This window comes from Amblyomma americanum, chromosome 1 (assembly GCF_052857255.1).
Source record: "Amblyomma americanum isolate KBUSLIRL-KWMA chromosome 1, ASM5285725v1, whole genome shotgun sequence".
Taxonomy (NCBI): domain Eukaryota; kingdom Metazoa; phylum Arthropoda; class Arachnida; order Ixodida; family Ixodidae; genus Amblyomma; species Amblyomma americanum.
This window is the reverse complement of record NC_135497.1, coordinates 123,857,624-123,881,731: the sequence shown is the minus strand read 5'-3', so window position 1 is coordinate 123,881,731 and position 24,108 is coordinate 123,857,624. Positions and strand designations below refer to the sequence as shown.

Sequence of the window (24,108 nt, the reverse complement as noted above, 5' to 3'; positions counted from 1 at the left end):
TGGACAATAAAGCTTGTTTTACTTCAGCTGCGTCGTTCCTGTCATGCTTTCCAATCTTTAGTAGGCATAGTTTGTAGCTTAGAGCACTGAAACTCAAGGATAATTTAAGCACCGTTTTTGGTATCAAGAGTTGCCGTTTAAGAGGTTAATACAGCAGGAGCCATATTTTCCGCTAAATAACCCGTGGAAAGTGTTAGAACACCGCTGCGCGCTGCGTTATTCATTCTGATTATTTTTCACAGTGCCCCCCTTAAAATTATAGTTAAAGGTGCTTTGAGAAATTTCGCCGTAGCATGCGCACGTGCCACCAGATCTATACCTGAAAAAAAAAATCAACCAGTCGCGGCTACTCGTATGACGGTATGAATGCAGGATGCAAATCTGTTAACTGTGTAAAACAAGTGAGAACAAGGAATTAGCCGTCATTACACAGTTTGGTGCAGCAGCCAGCTACAGCGTGGGTGTCATTTTTATTTCATTCTTCTGTCAACATTTTCTTCCTATCGCCTTCGCTGTTTCCCAATGAGTCTTGGTTAACTGGGCGAAATGAGCACGATACTGCTCTGGTCTTGCGATGATATTTACGCACGCTGTGTGCGAAGAGCGGTTGATTTACTGTGATTATTTTGTTTCACAGATACGTTTGCATGTATTCTTATGAGAAATAATATTTAACACTACGATACACAGACCAGCTGGAAGTGAAAGTTAAAAGTTGATAAATTTAATCTTGCTGGTGCATTTTATTTCCTCATTTCTCTACAAAATTTCTGAAATGAACAAAAAAAAATAAGCGCTTAATATTCACAGTATTGCAGTGTGCGCTAAACAGTGGGCATTCCAGATCGTTGTTTTGTAGCTCCGTCAACTTGCATAAAGCGATTATAAACTAAACAGATGCTATGATTTCTCTGACTGTGCACCCAACCCGGCCACAAACACTGCCACTGAGCAGTAGCGCTTTAATGTCCCTTGTCAGGCGCCGCCGGCCTCATCAGATCAATGCACAAATGAAACAGTTGAAGAATAAATAGTGAGACGAAAGCTGACAAGTGAAATTTGTGCAGGATTACGCAGCTGAGCTGTGCCGTAAAACGCAACTATACTTGCAGTAGAGAAAGAGTGGATGAGAAATTGTAGGTCTGGCATGGCATGTGGGGTTTAACGCCCCAAAGTTGAAAACGGGCTATGAGAGATGCCTCATTGGATTTTAGGCAACCTGCCGTTTTTCAACGTGCACTGACATCGCACCGCACACCGGCGTTCTTGCATTTCGTCTCCATCCAAATGCGGCCTACGTGGCAGGGATTCGATCCGGCATCCTTGGGCTCAGCAGCCGAACGCCATAGCCACTGAGCCTCCGCGGTGATTGGATAAGAATCTGACGCGCGGCCTGAATCAGCCTGATTCCACACGTCACGGGGCATGTACACGCACGCACTCACGACCTCCGTGACCTCAGTAACAGCGTGAAGGTTGAGCGTCTCACAAAATTAGGCGAACAATGAGAGAGAGAAAGAGAAATTGTGGACGGTCGCAAGCACGCTGCCGCTACGGCCCCAGCCCTAGCCGCCCTCAGATGGCTGGGGTAGCCATGTGCGTGAGCGGGTGCATGTTCGGGATGACCCTGGTCCGGGCGTCTCTCTTGGGCAGCGAGTAGAGCAGCTTGTCCCAGAAGTGCGCTTCGCCCCAGCGCAGGTAGTTGGTCTCCTGCATGTAGCGCTGCAGCTCTTCGTCGACGCCTTCGGGGCGGACATCGCCGACGACCACCACGATCAGCCGGTTGATGTTGTCCTCCAGGGCGCGGTGCTGCGCTACACGGAACTCCCAGCGGCACCACTCGCTCTCCACGTAGTTCCTCATGGGGATGAAAGAAAGAAGAACGAAACGTATAGCACAAGGAATACATCCACGTTGAAGGAAATGTGAAGTGATATTTACTAAAGTTAGGAAAAGCGCACGAGCGATTGTTGTTGCATCACTCGTCATCACCCTGCAAACATTTTTAAGCGAGATTCACTAACACCGAAGGTAATGGCGATTAAAATGATATTGCCCTCAACTCATACACGCCGACCAACAGAAACAAAAAGGAAAAGGTCGCACCCCGCTCGCGCCCCATCCCGCCCACGTAATTGGGCACGCCCACTGAGAAGGCTCGCTCAGACTGCTCACTTTGCGCCATCGCGGTACGCGCTGCTAAGAACGCGCGGTGGGGTGTCTCCCTAATTGGCCGCTAGGAGCGATGTAAAAAAAATGTTTTCAAACCATGAGGTCCACGCAGACCAGTCTCGAATACTAGAAATTTGACTCGAATGTTCACAAAGACCGCCTCTGCAGATCTGTTTCTTTAGAATATCATCTTGAAAATCAATTGAATGTCTCTTTAAGATGAGCAAACTCGTTCTTTCGGTGCCCATGACTCACTTTGGCGTTAAAACATTTCGTTAGTCCTCAGAAAAAGAGTAACCAAAATGAATGCACGAAAAAGAGGGAAGGTGGCCTCGCGCAACTCTCTGCACTGAACAGGCCAGTTTCGAGAAGCCAACCCCCCAGAAACGTCAGCACTGGTACTTTCAGCCTTAGGTCACAATCTCTCCCCATATTCCAAAACTGTACAACACTGAAAGCTAAAGAGATAGCGCTAGAGACTTACGTGTTTGCAGCTAGAACTACGGAAAGAGTAGCTAATATGTATTAGAAAAGATTTGCAGAACGAGCAGAATTCAAGCGTAATGAGAAAGGCAGCATATACATTAAGCACACCACTTTTTCAACAATTACAAAAAAGCAGGCTGGCTAAATTTTTCCATTGAATTAAAACTACGTCCAGCAATTATTTATTTTATTTATTCAAATGCCCTAAGGGCCCTCTGGGGGCATTACATGGGGCGGGGGACATAAAGCAGAGCACGAATTTTTCGCACACAAACACTGCCGGTAGTTGAAGAGGCACTCAATTACAAGCCAAGAAACACGATCACAAAGAAATATTTCAGTTTTTTTATTTCCTTACATGCCCTAAACCCCAACTACACGTCACAGCCATCGTTCGGTTGATGAAACCGAAACATTAGAGAAGAAATTCAACTATAAATTATTAAATGGTCGGAGGCGAACACCACGTGGTTAACCATGTATTGGCTAACGCATCACTTGAAAGACGAAAACATGGAGCTAAAATCAGGCATGTATAGTCATCTAAAAAGATGTAGACCGGTGATCGCTGGACATGTGCCCAATCCTTTTCCGTCATCAAGAAGGGCATTGCACCCAAATTGCAGTTAGAGTGATTTACCAATTTGTCGGCGGACATATCCTCATATTTTTTATCTGCCCGGCGAGTAAGCATGGCTAATGTGCGTCGGCGTTTCTTTTACAGCACCAGCTGTTAAGGCAAAGGTTCCCGGGCCGTGGGTACTCGTAGCCGCTGTCCAACATCCAGCGTTCGCACAAAAGCCCGACGGAGCGCATGTGGAAGCCAGAGGAGGAAGTGCGAGGAGGCGAGAAGTGGATGGCGCACCGCGTATGCTGATGGTGACTGGCCCGCCCGCGCCGCGGAGCAGTGTGTCATCATCCTGCGTGCGCCTGCGCAGTAGCAGCCGCCAACGGCAACATGGCACTTCGCGTTGCGACAGAGCCATGGAAGCAACCGAGGCGAAGTGTCGTGCTCTGTACGCTGCAAGTATGTGGGGCCAGAGCCACAAACCTGCAGCGAACGAACAGAGGAGGAAGAAAAGCTTTTATTTAACCAATGTCGATCGCTGTCGGCACGCTGCCCGCAAATGCGCTGCACGACAAGATGATGAAGATGGACCAACCCACCTACTTTCGCCCTTCACAAACCCCACTAGAAGCCCACGCCTAGCGAAGTAAGGCGACAGCAGTAGTGGAAAGAGCGAGACGTCAGGACTCAGCGGCGCCAGCGCCCGAAGATGAAGGGAAGCATAAAAGACTCGATGATCCAGCAGTGCGAGCAGTCAAATCTAAAGGCTTGACGCATCACATTACATGATTCTGCTTTTATCTCTGCTTTCAATGGTCTCTGACCCGTATCTCATCAAAGCGGTCGTTTCTGCATGCTCTTTGCAACTTTTCTCACAGTTCGGCACTGATATGTCATTCCCGGTGATGGAAGCATAAAAGCTACTCTGATGGTGCATCATAGCCTCGCTGATGCATCACATGCAACATTCAAGTGAATGGTGCTGGCCAGTCATACGACCGCATGGTCACCAAGTGCCTGGCGTGCCGTGAGCCCCGCCAATTGATGTCCTGTGAAGCACATGCGCCGGACGCATGGCTCAACGGGATCTGCTTCCTTCTTGGCCCTTTCGTCTCTACTCGGACCCCTTCCTTCGCTCACTCTTTCTCCGAAGCCTAAAGACCGCAGACAATGCTGGCGGCTCTGAAGAGATGCTTATATACACGTTACAGCCAGTAGAACTAAACACACATTTTCTGCGCGAAAAAAAATGACATCCTTGTTTTAAGACTAGACTAACCAGCTACCTCTAAGTGTGGATATCGTAATAAACTTGATGCTATTTGTGATTACGTACTGATGCGACGCACAGCTTGCTACAACCCTCTCTCTCTCTCTCTGTTCGTCAGGACGCCTTTCCCTCCGACCACGAATTTTGGTAGTACTCACTGTGTGACGACCAGGAGTGTGCGCCGGGAGCAACACACGGCCTCCTGTACGATGTCTTGGATCAGGAAGCCGCCCTTGAAGTTTCGGTCGTAGGTGCAGACCGAGAAGCCGTTCGCCTCGACCTTCGGGAGCAGCTCGCTGTACGCCCACTCGCGGTCCTTGCTGCTGAACGAGAGGAACACATCGAAGTCCTTGTCTTCGTCAACGTCGTCCTCCTTGATGCACTGGAGCGAGCGGCAGATGCCTCGCGCGTACAGCCACACCCTTATCTCGTGCTTGTACTTGAGGTAGGCTGTCACGGCGGCCATGGCAGTGACCACCAGCACTGCGGGAAGCGCCGCCGAAAGTAATCAGCACCTCAAAACATGTAGATAGGAATCTATTTTTCGTTCGTCTTGGATTTGGTTATCACATTGGCGGTTATCAGAACTGCATTCAAGACCACACGTAAACATGTCCAGTTTATTTTAATAGTTTTTTATTTCTGACTTCTTCTAAACGGAATAAAATTGCCATTTTGAAGAAAAATACAGCGCCACAGTTTCACGTAACTTTCCAGCCTCATCGTTATTCGAATATCAAATGTAAATCATTGAATTCGCATTGTGAGTTTCAGCGTTGTGATGTACAGATGCTACACTTGTCCACCGGTTGTGCTGGCTTGTGCAGATGTCTTACACAGGTGATACGCATCGCGGCTCGTTCTCTGCTGCTAACACCACCCAAGCTTTCTTTTGTACCAATGAACACTCTTCATTCCTCCATCAACCCCTGCAAAGTACATTTTAATCAGAGATAGAAGGAGCGTATAGCTCTAAGCAACTGTGCTGACTTCAAACCAGTTTCACTCATTATCCCGTTCCGACGCTGCAAACGTATTTATCGGGCCCTAATAAAAATTTTCTGTATGCTGTCTGTAGACTTATAATAGACTCTCTTAGACTCTGTTGCCTATAGACGGAAGTCAACTAAAAGTGTATGGCGATAGATCTATACATTATTTATAGACTGTCAATAGGATTTCTATTGTCTGTAGACTAGTCTATAGGATTTGTCTATAGCAAGTCTAGAGACTTTAGACATAAGTGTATGGACCGTCTGCAGACTGCATACAGAAATTTTTGTATACGGAGGTTGCACTATAACAAAAAGTTCTCTCCTATTTCAAAGCACAAAAAAAATGTACAAACTCAACAAAAAAGAGTTGTGCACTCTTATACCTACGAAAGCTTCTTATCTACAGTAAATTTCGGTACACAGCCAGAGGGCTATATATGTTTAAAACTTAAAACTTTGGGCTTTGCGGACTGTCTATAGGTGCCTAATAACTATACAGAATTTTCTGTTTCAGTATACCATAATGCAGACTGAACTGCCCAACGCGATTCTATGTACCTGGCGCCGACCATTGACAGGGTGCTGACACTAAGTCCAGGATGCGAACTATGTAGCGAGTGCGTACTATATAGGTAAAACGTTTTTCTCTCTTGGCAAAATTAAGCCCTGGGGACTCTACATCTGGTATAGATCATGTACCGGAAATTACGGTACACTCCAAAACAGCACAGCGACGCACCAGACACCCACAATTGCTTTCAGGCCTGACATTGAACCAAATTTCTTCCTATTCACATCGCACGCATCCCCAAAACCGGGGAAAAAAAGTGATACAGTGGTAATGAAAGCTGCATAACAGTTAGGACGGCGTTAATAGTGTATTTGTTTTTGCGCATGTTTAGTTAATGTATTCCAACTCCATTTTTTTTAATATCTGTGTTTTCTCATTATAAAGGCTCACTGGTTGAACATACAAAACGCGCCCATCCCATCACAAGATTTTGTCTAACTGGTGTCATAATACATTGGTTTGGGCTAATTGGTTCACAATAGCGAAAGATTCTGAAGGCGGCGCAGAAGAGAACAGGGACAAAGGATGAACATATACATAAAAGGGTTGGAAGTGGTGCCGGTCCCGTCGTTTTAAGGTGCCTACTTTGTCCCTGCTCTCTTTTGTGCCATGTTCAGAATCTTTGAGTGGTGTCTAAGTGCTTCACCAACTTAGTGTAGCACCGGTGTACTACTTGCTCCACAGCAGCTGCGCAGCAACTGAAAAGTCTAGGCGGCGGTCAGACCTGCTACGCAGAGCAGAGTGCGAAGAACATCCGGATCCGGGCAGGCCGTCATTGAGAACCGAACCTGGCAACGTTTAACGCTATCAGGCGGTGAGGTGAGATCAGGTAATATGCCAGCACAGCGAGGCCACACATGGCGCCAGACCAGGCTCACTGGATATCGATGGGAGAGGTATTTGTCCTGAAGTGGACGTAACTGGGCTGATGATGATGACGATGCAAAGACGACGACGATGATGATTGAAACAAATTTCAGTAGTTTCCTTGCGTCTTGTGCATGCAACTGGTAGATGGTATTTGTAATTCAGTTTTATATGAACCGGGTTGACGCCAGATTTAAACACCCGTCTTTTTCGTACAGAGTGCAGCGTAACTTGTCTGAAACTAAACAATTGTTCATACACTTTAGTTATTGCTCACACACGGTATGCAACTTTCAACAGTATATAGATATATATATATATATATATATATATATATATATATATATATATATATATATATATATATATATATATATATATATATATATATATATATATATATATATATATATATATATATATATATATATATATATATATTAGCAGACAAGGTAAAGGAAATGAGGGGCTCGTTTGACAAACATATGAAGGGAGCCAACAGTCACCGAAACCAAGGTGCATAGGGGAATGTTTTTTTTTAACGTGTAGTGCTGATCAGTGGGATAATAATTCTTAGATTAATCTATCGCTTAAAGAAAATTACTTATAAAGCAGTAGAGAAAACAACCATGCCGCTGGTGGGGTATGCCTGCTAATAACTTAACGACGGTCTCGGTTCTGGCAGTCTTGATGCCACAAGTAGCATAAGAGGGCTCTCGCACATTGTTCCGCCCTCGCCGTTAGATTACGTTCCACGTGACACTCGCGGTAATACAGGACGTGCTATGCCCGCCGCTACGGACGAGGGTGCCGCTGGTGAACACTCTCAAGGTTCGCTTACACCCAATAAACATAAATACCCGCGAGAACAGCAGATTGGACAGCCGTCGCTGTAGCTCAGTTGGTAGAGCACCGGACGCGATATGCGGAGGTCTTGGGTTCGGACACCACCTGCGGCATGGTTGTTTTTTGTGCTGGTTTATAAGTAATTTTCTTTAAGCGATAGATTAATCTAAGAATTATTATCACACCGATCAGTACTACACATAAAAAATAAACATTCCCCTATGTACCTTCGTTTCGGTGACTATTGGCTCCCTTTGCGCGTGCGCGCGCGCACCCACACACACACATGCGCGCGCACACACACACACACATACACACACACACACACGCACGCACAAATACAATCGCCTGATAATGATCAAAATCACACACACACACACACACGTGTGTGCGTGCGTGTGCGTGCGTGCGTGCGTGCGTGCGTGTGTGTGTGTGTGTGTGTGTGTGTGTGTGTGTGTGTGTGTGTGTGTGTGTGTGTGTGTGTGTGTGTGTGTGTGTGTGTGTGTGTGTGTGTGTGTGTGTGTGTGTGTGTGTGTGTGTGTGTGTGTGTGTGTGTGTGTGTGTGTGTGTGTGTGTGTGTGTGTGTGTGTGTGTGTGTGTGTGTGTGTGTGTGTGTGTGTGTGTGTGTGTGTGTGTGTGTGTGTGTGTGTGTGTGATTTTGATCATTACAAGGCGAATGTATTTGCACAAGGCACTTACACTGTAACTTTCCGCTTCTTCATCTATAGGCATACCGTTCTTTTTGAAAGGGGAAAAAAAGAGCTTTTGAACAAGAACAGCTTTGTATTTCGCCAAGAATGCCAAAAACCACCAGAAAACAGCGTCGACTGTGAAGTACGACTATGTAACCACACAGTCCCGCACCACCTGACTTTCAAGCAGCGATTTATTAAGCGAACGGCGACATGAACGAAGACTTACCCATAGAAGGAACACCGTAGGCTAATATGAGGAACACTTTCTGCGATGGGCACAGATCCTTTTCTCCAAGATCCATGAACTTCTTGCCAGATGTAAGAAGGTTTTGTCCTTGCTCGCAGAGGGTTTCGTTATAATCCCGAATCTGCGTTTACGTAAGCGGGAAGAGCGGGACCGAGGATGGAATAAGTAACGCGCCAGGAAGCGAACCGAGACGAAAAGTGCAAGAACTTCGAAAGCTCGAACCGTGCTCTACCAGTGTCTGCTCACCGCATAGCTGTGGGATTCGGCCCACTGCCGAAAGGGGTAGTCCTCGCAGCTGCACTTCCAAGGATTACCAGAGAGCCAGACGGATGCCACTGTCCTCTCGGAAACCAAGCCAAGAGGAAACCTTCTCAGCCTGTTCTTGGTGAGGTCCAGCTTTTCCGTCGACCGCGGAATGACTCCTGTTCCGATGTCCGAAAGCAGATTATTCGCCATGAGCAGTGAGTCGAGAGACGGGGTCTTGTGAACCAGTCTGTTGTCCAGCTGTCTGAGACGGTTCCAGCTCAGGTCAAGCAGGTAAGTTTTCCAGGGAAACTCTTTTGGAAGCGCCTGCAATCCTCTGCGCGAACAGTTGACAAGGATCGCGGCAGAAAAGCTGGTGTTCTTGTGGCAGACACAGTTGCAGCTCTGGCTGCAGTTGGCGAACCACTCAGTGAGGTTGTCTGCCGATAGGCTGTACAGCTGCTTTCCACGGTTCCAGTCAGGCCCGTGGCACACTGGGACACCTTTCCAAAGCAGCGAAGGTGCGGTTTCGATGAGCCAGGAAAGCTGGCAATCGCAGAATAGCGGATTCTCTGCGAGAGAGGGAGACATTAACTAGAGTGAAGAGTTGGGCGAGTCGGTGCATACTTAAAATAAAGCCAGCGGAAAAGACGCTAACACAGTTGAGACGCATATATTACGACGCTGGCATTAACGTTGCGTGTAAAAAGACAAGAAAGCTTTCTATTTGCTCTTTAGTTGTTCTCCTTAAATACAAGAAAAACTGATGACTGATATAAAATAATTAGAAGGCCAAGCAGCTCAACTGTGCAGTCTATGAACGTATCTTAAAACGACCGACGAAATTGCAAATGAGAAAAAGGTTGGAAGTAGCAGCTGAGCGATTCAGGTGGCGCACCACTCTGATCAACCAACACACAAATAACTTCAGTAATTTCACTCTCATTGCAAAACACAATAATAAACTAATGAGCTAAGAAATATAAATACGTAGACGACGTGCGGACATAAGAATATTGTTCAAAGTACAATCACGTCTGCCTTAAAAGAAATGAAGATAGAATATGCGTCCATGAGCAACCGCACCAGGGATCACTAGCAGCCTGAAGTAATGAAGACAACTGAGTTAGGTGGTACTGCATTTGTTTACTTTTTCCGGAAATATGTGCTTATTTTGTGCTTTATGATCAAACGCTTAGTTGCGAGTCGGCGCTGGTGGTCTCTGTTCTTTCTTCGTCCATGTACAGCTGAACCATGCACAAAACTCAGCAGCCCAGGTGATTATTTGTAAAACTCTTGCTGAGTCGCTCAGACTATTCACTGTTCGTTCTTATTACTCTGTGAAACGTAAGGATGGCCTTTCTACTCTCCTTGACCTTCGTCGCAAGCTTACGCTTGCATGTTATAATAACGCTGCTGAATGCGGAAAACAGCTCAGTACTTGCGGCACGGATCGTGAAGTTGATTCCCAAAATCAAATTACTGCGTTGCTCGAAGTCGAATCGGAAGCATGTCATCTGGTCTCGTCTCGATGAATATTCCATGTACCCGCCGTCCGCATTGTGTACACCCACAAAGCTGTCACCTTCTTTCCCCGCTGCCAGCAGAGAACTGACGAAATGACACCTGCAGCTTTTGAGTCCCATTACCGCATAAACACCAATAAGATGTGATTTTCATTTTTTTCCCCCACAAAATTCCGATGGCGAAGTATTTTTTTTTTGAAGCGCTCACGCTACGCAGCAAAAGGCGCGGTTCCGCTGGCCAGTTCTTGTTTCAATGCATCGCTTGTGGCATCCGCCCCGCAAAAATTCGCGGATACGGGAAAATACTGACAAACCGCGAAATTCGTTACTCGTGAATTTTGTTACAGCTGCCCTAACAGCCCTCGGAAAAATCCTGCCACTCATTTAGAATTTCTTATTAAAGTCTCTACAGACAACTGGGGAGGAATCAGCATGTACAGAATTTTTATGTCACACCTGCGAATAATCAAGGCACACTTTTCTTCGATATCTTCGGTGTTTGATCAGCTCACTAAGAGAGGCACGATTTTTAGGTACTAAAGAGTGCGCGCAAGAGTAAAAACCTGCATTTTCAGCTGCCATCATTCAGATTTGACTAAATGTTTCATCCTAATATCACACTACATAAACTAAGTAAAAATCCATTCAGCTGTTGACGTTGACTCGTGGTCGCCACAAGCGCCTGCAAAGACATTATGCCAAGAAAGACGCTAAAAGAAAGAGAAATATAAACTCACCGTCCAGAACAAGCGTCTTCAGCCTATCAAGCTTATTGGGAAAGCTCGCTCTGTGGATGGATTTGAGACGGTTTCGCCTCAGACTCAGGCTCTTCAAGTTGTCGAGCTTTCTGAAGGCTCCCTGGACGTCGGTTATATTGTTCCGCTTCGCATCAATGGAAACGATTTGCGGACTATTCGCAAAGTCCACCACGCGAAGCTTCTTCAAGCGGTTGTCGTGAATGAACAGGTGTCTCAGTTTGGGCAGTTCATGCAGGGAACCGTTGAGTGACATGACAGACGTACCTGTCATAAGAAGCACTTCGAGGCTAAAAAGGCGTTCGAAGGAGTCGATTCCGACCCACTTCAGATCATTGCCACTCAGGTCTAGATGTTTGATGTAAGAGTTGCTTCTGAACGTCCCGTCTCGAATGAACTTGATCCGGTTGTTTCTTAAGGTCAGTTTTTTCAAGGCCGGCATATTGAAGAGCGAATCCTCCAAGTCTTCAATAAAATTCATAGATAAGTTCAGGACTTCCATGCGCCTGGTTACACTGAAAGTGTTGGTTATGCTGAAAAGTTTATTCCCCGCGGCAGAGAAGTACTTTAGCTTCGACTCCTTGTGAAAATAGTTCCCGGGAATGTACTGGATGGCGTTGTAAGAGAGATCAAGTCGCAGCAGTTCGGGAAGCTGGCTGAACGTTTCACGGTGCAGTTCACTTATGTTGCAGTGCGTCAGTTCTATAGTTTCGAGTGCGATATTAACAGGACCAAACCTAGAAAGCCATGAGATGCTGTTGTAGCTAGCACGAAGTATTTTGAGCCTAGGTGTAGTTCCCGTCGATAACTTGTCGATGCCAATGATTGAGTTGCGAGACAAGTCGACCTCCTGGAAACAAATATATATATAATAAAGCTCGCAGCCACAGGTATGGTGCTTCGAGACTTCAAGTAAGTCATATTTCTTTACTCAAGTGCATATTCCTGTTTGCATCTTCATGTATGAAACATTGACAGTGCTAAGTAAACAAGCTGCGTGCATTTATACAGGCGAGGAACGACATTATTCAGGCCTTTTTTTTAGATTATGTCAAAGTACCGCTACAAATCATCAACAAACGGAAAGTATTCCTCAGCATTCTAATTCAGAAGCGCGGATAGTGGTTAACAGAGCACGCTGTTTGTAATCTGATTGCGTATTGCTTACTGGAACCTTGGATGTCCGCGGCAGAGTGCTTGCTATCATTGCTCATAAGTACAATGTTTAATCATTTCTGCTAGCACAGATGTAAATAAATTAAACTGTCGGGGTTAACGCCCCGAAGCAACTCATGGGCTATGAGGGACGCCCTAAATAAAGGCATAGGATTAATTTAGATCGCCTGAGCTTCTTCAATGTACGCTGACATCGAAATACGGTCACTGCCGCCGTGATCAGACCCACGACCTAGGATCAGCAGCCGTAGGCCAAAGCCACTGAGCCACCACGGCGGGTGCTAATACAGGTATAAATGCACTTAAAACAGTGCAGCGTACTTAACTTACGTCTGTTGACACCTGTGCCTACTCAGCTTAGCCCGACAGTTACTGGGTGCCAATTTCCGCTCAACAAAAGTTTGCTCAGGCTCCGAGAACAAGTTGTGCGCAAATTAAAAATGAATAGGCAGTCTTTTAAAATTACGAAGTGAGCCTGCGATTGCAAAACAGCACTTAATAACTTTGTACGTACCATGAGGTGGTGCAGACCTTGAAAGGCAGTGTAGATATTCGTGAGCATATTATTGTGCAAGTCAACGAACGTTACGTTCTTCGCGCCCTTAAAAAATGAAGTTGACAGAAAGATTATGAGGTTGTTCGCCAGCCACACTCTCTGCAACTTGGGAAAGTCTTTCAGGACATTACCGTCGAGTTTCTCGATGAGGTTCTTCGATAAGTCTAGTTCAGTCAGGTTCTCAAGGGGCGGCAGGTTTTTAAAGTCGGCTATATAGTTATCCGGTAGGCGCAGGATTTTCAGGGTCGGGAAAGCTGTTAGACCAAGCGGAATTGTGCGTAGCCTGTTGTGGCTCATGTCCAGCGTCGTGAGGTGAGTCAGTCCGTCAAAGCTGTCCTCTTCCGTGGACTGCATGGGTGTGTTCCTCACCACCAGAGCCTTGACAGTGAGATTCACAAAGTAGCGCCGAGGAAGAGTCGTGAGGTTCACGCCATCCAGGATTAACGAGTCCATCGCAAAGCCAGCAAGTCTGGAGAGGTCACCGCTCACTGCGTCGCCGTCGGCGGTTGCATTGCACAGGACTCGGGGGCCGCGACGAACCACCATGCAGGCGCACCAGTCCAGGCTGATCGGGCAGTGGCCGCCCAGTCCGGCTGCCTCGCACTGGCGTCGACTGAGGGCCGCGATCAGCACGAGGCCGGCGAGAGTCAGCTGAGCAGCCGTCCTCATCCCTGCGAAGATTGCAGTGCCGAAAAGGTGCCGGACGGACGCAGAGATGGGCCCGCCTTGTACCATGTTCCGCGCGCGACCAGAACATCGAAAACTGCATTCCCAGGCCTGGCGTACGCTGGGAATATGTCGTGAATTTTATTGCTCACAATCGCTGCATGAGCTCGAACTGGCACACTACCCTAAACTGCCAAACATCGAGAGTCCAAATATTTTAATAGATGACAGAAGACGCTGAAATCACGGATCAAGCCGCTGAGAAGCGGAAAGGAAAGGCACGGTGGTTAACCAGGCCTGCGTGCTAAAAAGGCAAGTTGCATATCAGATGTGTCGGCATTCAGCTCGTATATGTCATGCTTCCCGTGAACATCTAAGATTTACTGCAGGCCTTTTGTCCACCCCTAGCACAAGCCATAATAACCAGATTGTTAAGAAAGTCTTTTACATAGCCTTAGTTGAGATAGTTACATGTGACACTGTAGTAAACGGACGTTTGCCACACAATCACAAATACCAGATCTGTCCATAAAGTACCCGCTCACTTTTCTTTTGACGCTAGAAACCCGTCAGTGACGCCTCAATCTCTTCAAAGCACGCTCATGGCCGACCCCTCGCTCCGGAGCATACTGCGAAGTTCACTTTAAAAGGTGAAGATCATGTACTACGTCGCGTTACATTTTGTGTCCACGATCCTCTGAGCTATCTTGCATTTCAAATGAGGCTCCAGCTTTTGGAATAGTCATAAGTCTGTACTGTATGAATAAGCTAGAGTTTTGTAATGTCCTGTCACGTGTCTTGATCATTTCAGTGTGATCCAAAACGTCCATGGCAAAATTTCTGACTGGTGGTTGAAATGGGGTGTGACGCTAAATGTATACATGAGTTACCACGTGCAATTTACAAGCAAAACAAAAAATGGTTGGGAAAAAATGGATACGTGTTAAACCATGGCACTGTTCAGACTATCGATAAAGCAAAATATCTTGGTGCTATATTCGCAACATCACTATTGACTGGACCACTTGCGTTTATCGGAGTTCTGCTAAAGCTTCTCGTCTTTTATACTTTTTTAGAGAAATTTTAAAAGCCCTCTTCGGATGCTGAAGGAAACATTGCACTTGACGAGTGTCATGCCAGTATTACAATGTGGTTGTGTAGCATGCTACCCTTTTACTGGTGCTCTGATAGACAAGTTGGAAAGGGAATAGACACGTGCTGCAATGTTTGTGACAGAGAATTATAACTTTGGTACCAAGAGCTCAGAATTCGCCACAGCACTGGGTGGACGACTTTGCCTATTCCGCGAAAAATCCTGAGGCTGAAATTTTAACACAGTGTATACAATGATTGCGCTGGTATTGGTAAAGCACTTATCTAAAGGAGCCACACTGCGTACTAGATAGACCCGACAACACTAAAAAGATTAGGAGTTATCAATGCCGCGCTAATGGATTTGGGTGCTCTTTTTTCCCTGATTTTGAATCAATTTTTGAAAAGGTAATCTGACGTACTATTTCTATATCTGTAGTCGTATGGTTATACCGGCGCTGTGCCAAAATACTTTACTTTTCTTCTTTACGTGCGTTGTATTGCCTTGCCGCCTTGTTCCGAATATCTTGTTCGTGTATCATATTGTATGTAGTTAATCCCCTTGCAATAATGCCTCATATGGTGCCAAATGCATGTATACACTCAGGGTCAAAAGTGTCTGATCCCCCCTCCGCTTCAAGTGCCCCACTAAGAGTGAATTGTCAGGCGGCGCCCGCATGCAGTGTGACACAGTTCGGGACTTGGAGAACGGTCAGATACTTCTGACCCTGACTGTACCGTCTTTGCCAAAAGTAACCGGGCAGCCGCGTCGGCGACCGGAGCGGTCTCGCAGCCGAGCGGTGGCGTGGTGGTCTCGGCGTTGCCCGCTGCTGCCCGGCTGCGAGTGTAAACCGGCTGACGTAAGCCTGCGTTTTCCCTCTCCTTCTTTGGATGATAAGTATAAGCGGCCAGAAACAGCGAGCGAGCGCGCAGGCTTACGTCAGCCTTTTTACGTTCTCAGCCGGGCAGCAGCGGGCAGCGCCGCGACCGCAACGCCACCGCTCGGCTGCGAGACCGCTCCGGCCGCCGACGCGGCTGCTTGGTTACTTTTGGTAAAGACGGTACATGTAATAAAAAAATTAACGGGCGATCAATGCGATTGATGCGGAGGGAAATGCGTTAGCATGTGGGCTTCGATTTCTTAAGTGATTTGCACTGACGAACTGAATTCATTCACATAACTGACAAATTAAGTTTCGCTTTGACAAATAATTATTTTTTATGGGGTTTAACCTCCCAAAGCTACTCAGGCTATGAGTGAACGCTTTGAAAAATTAGTTTTCTGCATATTTTTCAGTTCTTTGATTGCAATGATAATTATTCCAGTTCTATTTCCAATTTAATTTTAATTCTAATTCTAATCCTTCCAGTTCCAATTATTTTTTAATTCCAGTTTCAATTCAAATTTCAGTTCTAATTCTTTGACTGCACCTCCCCTCTCAGCCATGGCACGCTTGTGCGCTCTGCGCTTCCCCCTTCGTGATGTCTCGGAACCTCCTCCTCTCCACTATACACGGAGAGACGGACGCTGGTTTTTCGCTCGCATGACAGTTCTAATGCTCACGTATTAATAAAGTGGCAAGGAAACATGCATAGGCATTAGTACGTATGGGTATCGCAAAGGCGGACGGTGCCTTGTTTGGCTAATAAAACCCACATGTGACATGTTCAATGGGATTGCGCATTGTCGCACTGGAGCTTCCAATCGGCGGATTTCCACAGCTATGGTACTTTCCTTTTATAAGTCACCTGCAACACGGCGAGGAACTGCATTGTAGTGCTTATTGTTTGTTGCCTGGCCTGAAGGAGCGTCGTCATACTGAACAGCGCCTGAAAGGCAACTTCATATTGACGCTGCTCCGATTTAGTATACTTTCCCATGACGTGAAGACCCCGAAGAGTGACTGGATGGCTTTTTACCGTTCGAGAATGTGCTTTCAGCCTGAGTAAACTTTAGCTCTGAGCGCAGCGTTTGTGCTGTTTTTTCCTCACTACGGCATTCGTTTCCCAAGGCTACCATTTTTCAAAAATTATTAACGACTCACCCACCTCCTCACTTTAACGAATAGTTCCTAGAGAGTGTTTCAATTTAGAAACATGCTGTCCCATAGAGGGACATTAATTACCTGCACATCCAATGATCCATGTCAGGACAGATGTCTCATCCTTGTGGCTCCTGAAATGATGCGACACCATCAATTAGGTGTTTCGCTGGATGTCATGCAACTTCTTTCATGGACATTGAGAACGAAATAGAGAACCCGAATGAAGCCTGAGAAGAACAAAGACTTTTTTTCACGAGCCGTGGTCTCACCCGACGAGTGAAGAACCCACAAGCAGTAATAAAAACACCGTTTGTTCTGGGCCTACAGAAGAGGTTTCAAAGGAACAGAACGAAATGTAGCGGCACCGCGCAGCAAGTGATCACGTGCTTTCACAAGCGCAGTGCAGCATTAACGACGGTACACGGTACTTCAGGCGCAGGCATCTCGGGGCTACGACAAAACAAAATCGCGGCGGCGCGGACAGAAGAATGCGGGCCTAATGCGAGTTTAACGCGGTACCACGGTGCTGCAGACGTCACTCCATCGCCCACGAATATATATGCAGCTGCACCACGGCGCCGACAACGTGACCACACTCCAGAAGCGCTCCCACCAGAATCCTCCCAGCGGGTAGCCTCCGCAGAGCTTTAGTCTCGCCTGGTTGCAGCGATCATGCGTCCCATGTAGCGCAACACTCTCAGTTGGATCGAACAGCGAAATTTCCGGCTTGGCCCGCGGGCCGGCCCGTGTTGGTGCAGTGCTCCAGTTTCTACAACGACCAAACAAGCTCGCGCATCAGTGATTGCGCATGTGTGCAGAGCCACGCAGTAGGGAACAACACTGACGGGCATTTGGCTTGCCATTGCAAAAGCTTTGGGTGCACCCTGTGGCAAGATGAAAAGACAGGACAGGGGAGGGGGGGGGGGGGGGATTGAAGTTTGCATCACCGACAGCACAATGACAGGCGCGCGCGCGCAAATTCCACCTTGTTTAACAAACATTCTGCATTTCTGCACGGACATATCTGGAAAGGGCGGTGCTTCACCCAGCTGCGTTGTTAGAACATGAGTTTGCGCCCTGTCAGCCTTTGCGCTCCCGGTTATTTTGTTGTTTTCTTTCTCATTTGTGATAATTGTTCCTGTTCAGTCATAGGCCCGTCAGAAGACAATCAGGCCACGGTTCATTTGTAGCTTTCATCGTGCATTACCATTCTGCAGTCGAGTGTGTTTACTAGGAACGTATCAAATAACGCGAGGACCTCGTTTTCTCGATCGATGCGAAGGGCCTACCGTTTGTGCATGTTGGGAACGATTTCGACTGCCGAATGACAAAAAAAAATTATGTTGGGCCGGCTTCGAAGACAGCATAAAAAAGCATTTGGTGGTTAGCAAGTTCTGAAATTGTGATACCTGTCATTAATGTGTCTAAAATAATGGGACGGCGATCTGAAGGAGTTTTGACGTGTTCATATAATGCTTGCTACATGCTTCAATCGCAGCTTTACGGTCTTTAGAGTATATGAGCACGCAGGCTTCATTGCACAGGCTCAAGTACCATTTTTTCGGGATACAGCCTGCGGACTAGACACGCTAAACTTTACGAGGAAGCCGGGACAGCTTTTAGCCAGCGCCACTAAGACTTGCATACTGCTGCGCCTCAATGAGAAAAGTCTCGTTTTTTCCTAAAACTAAACGTATAGCTAAAGGGCAGTATTTTTTTACATAATTTGGGTCCTACGTGATGCGCTGTACGCTGCAAAGGCAGATCAGGGAGCGAACTTTACGTTGGTTAGGGTCGAATTTTAAAAAAACAAAAATATTGTCCAAACTTGGCATGCTCAAAACAAGAATGAAAACATTTTCCTTTGTGCGGGCTATCTACGGATGTGGACTGTACATTATTTTGTTTTCTCAATCGTCCACTGAAACTGCCACCCCCAATGCGATTGCTATTGTCACGAAGTTTTTTTCTTAGTTATTTACTTGTGCAGTGCTGCTATTGCTATGGCGCAGGTGACTGGTTGTACGCGTCCTTACTGGCACTAGCCACTGCTTCTATTTCGAAGAATATGGATAGCGCGTCTTGTCCCTGCGATATCACACGCAGCTGATTGCTCACTTGAACAACTGATACTTCACATCACAATCAGCAGCCTAGCTTAAACCAAGCAAAACCAAGACGAACCAACGAGCAGCAGATACAGTTCGTACGTCGCTGTCGTTGAGTTCATTACGGAATAAATTCCCGAATGGTGAGAATTATTAAAAAATACATTGAAAAGAACATTCAAACTTTTTATTAAAGCCATGTTAACTCAGTCTACACTATTATTGGAAAGCGCTATCTTGTAGAGGAGTGGAACAAGCTCAAACGAAGTAGACAGGCAAAACGTGGACTATGGAGTGACTTTACTACGGTGCATGCATCACGGAACAGGGGGAGGGGGGGGGATTAAAGAGGTCTGAAAGTTGTACCATCGTTGCAACATCTGTTGGCAGAAGTCAAATGTGTTTGCTTTTGACTGCTTCGAACGTTTGACGCTTCTGCACACACTGATCTCCTCAAACGGTGACTTCGGGTGCACGGACAACAAAGAAGTCTTCGTAAACTCAAGTTTTCTATGTAGATTCTACCTGAGCATATTATTACGGCCAGAAAGCCGCTTTTCAGCCAGAACAAAAAATGCCGTCCTTGAGAGAGATGCTTCCTTCAAATAACAGAGAAGGGAAGGTTACATAAGGTAGATTTTGAAGAAAAATATTTTTGAAACGCTTTTTTCTTTGCTGTATTGTCGATACTAAAACGTATCAACTGTAGTCTTTACTGTGTTTTTTGTGCCGCTGAAGTGTGCCTGCTCGTGCCGAACTTCTATGCGCAGTATATGGGGCGCTTGCTTGATCAAAAATGCTGTCTCATGGCACCTATGTTTAACGAAAAAACAACGTTCAGGCTGCAAAAATATGCAGCTTTAAAAGATGACTGCTGAAAAGAAGCTGACGAATGGAACGACCACGCAAATTTTCAGCTCTTCTATGCGTACGACACTCCCCAAACTCCCTCCTTATTCTTTCTTTTTTTTTCTATCGCGTGCTGGAGCGTTGTTTTCGACAATTATTGGGTAGATAAAAACATGTCAGACGAATTTGTTTAATTTGCACGATTTGCGCTAACATTTGTTTCCTACTAAATGCAATGCAGTTTGCTGACTTCTGTAGTCGGATTGTTGCAGGTTTATGTGTGGTTGTGATAATTTCTTTTTCAAGTGCGTTGAGAACAGCGCATTGTACCCAACGACATAGCTCACACTTTTCAACTGGCAAGCGTCTTAATTAATGGCCTTAAGTACGAAACACTGGCAAACAAAGAACCCTGTCATTTAATGTAACGTTTTCTTTTGAATTATTTTTAGCTTCAGGAAGTGCTGCATCAGCCATCGAGTTTTGTAAGTCCCAGATTCAGATAATAACTCTTAACGAAATGCGTCCTAGGGCTTTGAATTCTTAACATTAAATTAAATTCTTGTTGCCTTCACAACTATTTCTCCTAAATGATTGAGCCTGTACACTATTTTCGACTGGAGGTTATTAACCGTGCGCAAAGATCCGTTCGTTGCTGGCGGTCTCTCATTCTGCCCTGTATTAATTTAGCACAAAACCCTTTACGCTGAGTTTTCTCCTCGATGAATCAAGATTTCATCCCGCGACACTATAACACGAGAAAATTCGTGTCACCGTATGCGAACGATGAGTGCGTTTTCACAGAACAGTAACGCGCTACGCACCCCAGAGGTACATAAAACTATCCAGTTACGCCAATAGAACATCATACGTACAATCAAATGAAAACCACCTCATAAAACCGTGAACGTCATCACAGGGCACGTTCATCACAAAGTCCAGACCCCAGACTCAAAAAAACGATACTTTACCCCACTGACGCTTCTGTCTATTCGAAGCAGAGTTTCATGTTTCTGCGTTTATCAGTTGGTTTTAACATCTATCTTTATCATTTAAAAAGCACATTAGCTTTCATCTTGTAAATTTTGGATCACAAAACCAGAGACAGAACTACTGGATCCGATGAGCTGTGTCGCTGAATAAACGTTCTAACACAGAAACTTGAGGCACCACAGTGTTGCCCGTATTCTTCACTAAAACACCTCAACGTCCCCCTCAAACACACGGCGGCGCCAAGGCAAAAAACGCTTGTGCGCATAAATTTAAATTATAGCGCCGAATCAACCCGTGATGGTTTTGAATGTTAAGCATCTGTCCACCCTAGTGCCCACCGAAAGCCACCAGCTGATTCCAAGTTTTACGAATGTTCTACGAGTGCTCATACTGAAACTGAAGCTCGGGCAAGTTGGTAATCCATTGCAGTAGTACAGCGCGATCCGAAACAGCGACGGAGGTAGACAGACGTGGACGAGGGCTCTGAGTGCTCACAATGCATTCACTGCTGAAACGGAGGGATTTCTCAAATTCACGTTCTTCGTGGTACTTCAAAGCTAAATAAAGTCGATGCAAAATGAGATGAAGTGACTGTTTCTTGTCCCGCGCACGTAATCGTAGCGAAAACAGAAACAGGAACCAAGATGTCGATTTTTTTTTTTTGCTGTTGCAAGACTGTGCAGCAAGCAAGCGCGTTCATCTACCCCGCCCCTCTCCAGAATGAGGCTGCGAGGCAAGCATAGCAAAGCATGCCGCGGGCCTCGCTGAGGTTTCAGCTGGCACGCTGTTGCAAGGAACAGCAAAAAAAAAAGACATAATGGGCAATGGTGCGGCTACGTACGTTACGATGTCACAGGGAAAGGTGCGACACTGCTATTCCTCGGCGCTCACTTCGGCCTCCATGGCAGATCACTGGCGGCCTCTCTGCGAGCTTCGGGGAACAGAGTCTGTGAGCGACGCCGCTATCGCAGGCTCTCCTTCCGCCGCTCGCGAAGAGTGGCGCTAGCGACACAGCCGGGCCTGATAACAGAAAGCGTGCAGCCCTTGTAGCCGCCAGGAAGTCCGGCGCACGCGGACGAGCTCCCCCAGAGTAGACCGAAAAACGCCGGGTGTTCTCGCGGAAATCCTCGCATATCTGTGCTGACAATAAAGTGATTTCACATTCGTCACGCGGCGTGCGAAGGAAACAGAACTCTAGACGACGGGAGGAAAACAGGTCAGCCTGCTTGGGTTCGCTTTTACGAATAAGTTTCAATAAATCATCAATATCTACTGAAGGTTTAAAATGCATACCGTCAAGACATCAAGACATCTATTGGACACCCACATTTGCTCATTTGGCGTTGAATTTAGGTAACCTGTTCTGTTCGTTCTAACAACACAGAAATAATGTTTTATGCATGGTTCTACTAGACGTTAGGGATGTTTGGTAGACGTTTGAAGAGCATCTTCGAAGCACCCATGGCACATTCTTACAACATGCGCACAAAATTTGCAGTACTGTGAAGTACAGCAGTGTTCATGTTGTTCGTCTAGCTGTCTTTCGTCCCGTCCTTCGCGCTGTTTTCAAGAGTGAACTTTCTTCAAGACCAACTTTCTTCGATTGTGAAGATAGCATCGCGCGCGCGCGTCTGTGTGTGTGTGAGAGAGAGAGAGAAAGAGAGAGGTGAGAGTGGACTCCCCGCGATCTGTGAACTTGATTTAGAGGTTCGTGGCGTCATCAGTACCACGTGGACACCAATGGGCCAATCGTGGTGCACCGTCAAGTTTGAAAATCGGAGGGCCCCCAAAATTTGCAAGTTGGCCCGCCCCTAAATATTAGCTGAGGTGGACTAGCGAGGATTAGTTGGTGGACTAGGTTGAATTAGTTTGGTAGGAATAGAATAATAACATATGATACCCCAATGGAAGATGCTGGAACATTCTAAAAGTTGATGATTCATACATACCATACAAGGGCAATGCAAGCGGTTCCAACCGGAGCTCTGGCGGGAAAATAGCAAGAAGAACGTTAGACACTCATCGCAGACACACCACAGCCGGCAACGTAAATGTTATCACATTTTCTTCGAGAATGTGGTTAAGAAGGCCTCGAAGTTTTTTTATCATTCAGGATAAACAAGCACACCCAAATGGACAAGGGCGAACGATGCACACTACCCTACATTCTCCTCTTCAAACAGAAGACCGTAACACATGCTTTATGCCAGTTAAGAGGAATGTGCCAGTGGTGTGTGCTTAGGGCGAACAGTTTACGCCTTAAGTTTTCGATGCGATTTTTTCGTGGCTACCCCCTCCCGCCTGACCCCCCTGGCACATATACTGATGCGTCACTTGGCTGTGCAGCTCGCTTTGTGCCATACGAGGAAATTTCAGCAACTTTTATCGAGCAGCGCGAACACAGACAAGCACAAGTGACGACGAAAAAGACGAACACAGCGCTGACTATCAACTAAAGATTTATTTCTATGCTACTAAGTATATATACATAGACGACACCGGTATTGAAAGCCACACAAACGCGCAGAAAAGAAAAACGCGACATCAGCAACAGAAACACTCGGGAAATCAACAGGCATTATTAGTTTTCCAGAAGTGCCAGCTCTTTTTGCAGCAGTGCTAAGCATCGATACAGGATGCTTAACCAACTAGCCCGCCAAAACGTTTTAGCGTCCACTTACGTAGTTACGGCGATGCGAGGTGTCCATGACTCCCTTACGCTGCAGAATACTACAATTTAATCTTTATTTTTGCCCATCGGGGTTCTCTCCTTCGGACCTTTCTTAGTCTTGTGGTGGAACTGAATCTCTTGATCACTTTCTCCTCTTCTGCCGGTGGTTTGCTTCTCTGCGAGGAGCTTATTTGGTGATCCCACTCGCTCGATTAGGGCTTCCGCATTATTCTGGTTCTTCTCTCCTTTGGGGCAAGCGCCAGGGGTTATGTCCCAAAACTAGTGTGTGATTTTCTTCATGATTATATCCATGCGTCAGTGAGATTTCTTTGCTAGTTAAAATTTTCTAAATTATTTACTTTTGAACTAAAAATTCACCGTTGATTGTAACTTGATTAAGTCGATGTGTTTATCCTGCTTGAATTTGCAACACACCCTGGTCAATCCCCCAATGTGGGTAATTGCCACTCCACCCGAGGCCAACAGCAACAACAACAGGCGGCTACCAATTATAGCACGCAGTGGAAAAGGATGACTGACACCGCTCCATCAACGCGGCGTAAATTCGTCCGTTCCTAGACACGGTGACAGGAATTCTGCTGTGTTGGAAAATGAGTGTAGCGGACAATTTTGTTCAAGTCGGTTGGTTTTGAACAGAGCGTTTATGCGTGCAGACGTGAGTGCTCGGACCTTTTGGCAGAAAGATTTCAG

At 46.3% G+C, this 24,108-nt stretch overlaps 1 protein-coding gene across 4 annotated transcripts; it reads right to left on the bottom strand.

Annotated features, from left to right (window-relative positions):
- Nucleotides 1–702: 702 nt before the first annotated feature.
- Nucleotides 703–21,686, bottom strand: LOC144113595 (uncharacterized). 4 transcript variants are annotated; one of them, XM_077646761.1, is made up of 8 exons: nt 21,568–21,686; nt 16,858–16,907; nt 12,932–13,760; nt 11,224–12,091; nt 8,964–9,532; nt 8,697–8,838; nt 4,655–4,979; nt 703–1,858 (listed from the first exon to the last, which is right to left on the bottom strand). In XM_077646761.1, exons 2-8 carry the CDS (start codon nt 16,875–16,877, stop codon nt 1,576–1,578), a joined length of 3,036 nt encoding a protein of 1,011 aa, XP_077502887.1. In that variant the 5' UTR covers nt 16,878–16,907; nt 21,568–21,686; the 3' UTR covers nt 703–1,575. The 4 variants fall into 4 exon arrangements, with proteins under 4 accessions (XP_077502887.1, XP_077502888.1, XP_077502889.1 ...); XM_077646762.1 differs by having other exon boundaries at nt 12,932–13,644; nt 21,568–21,675; XM_077646763.1 differs by lacking the exon at nt 21,568–21,686 and adding an exon at nt 20,705–20,723 and having other exon boundaries at nt 12,932–13,644.
- Nucleotides 21,687–24,108: the final 2,422 nt, after the last annotated feature.

Bases quoted from the DNA above. Each gene is read 5' to 3' on its own strand.
- LOC144113595 (XM_077646761.1), bottom strand. From the start codon at position 16,877: ATGGATCATTGGATGTGCAG. The intron at 8,839-8,963 runs GTGAGCAGACAC...ACGTAAACGCAG, and splicing joins CCGAATCCCACAGCTATGCG to ATTCGGGATTATAACGAAAC. The intron at 1,859-4,654 runs GTGAGTACTACC...CATCCCCATGAG, and splicing joins ACACTCCTGGTCGTCACACA to GAACTACGTGGAGAGCGAGT.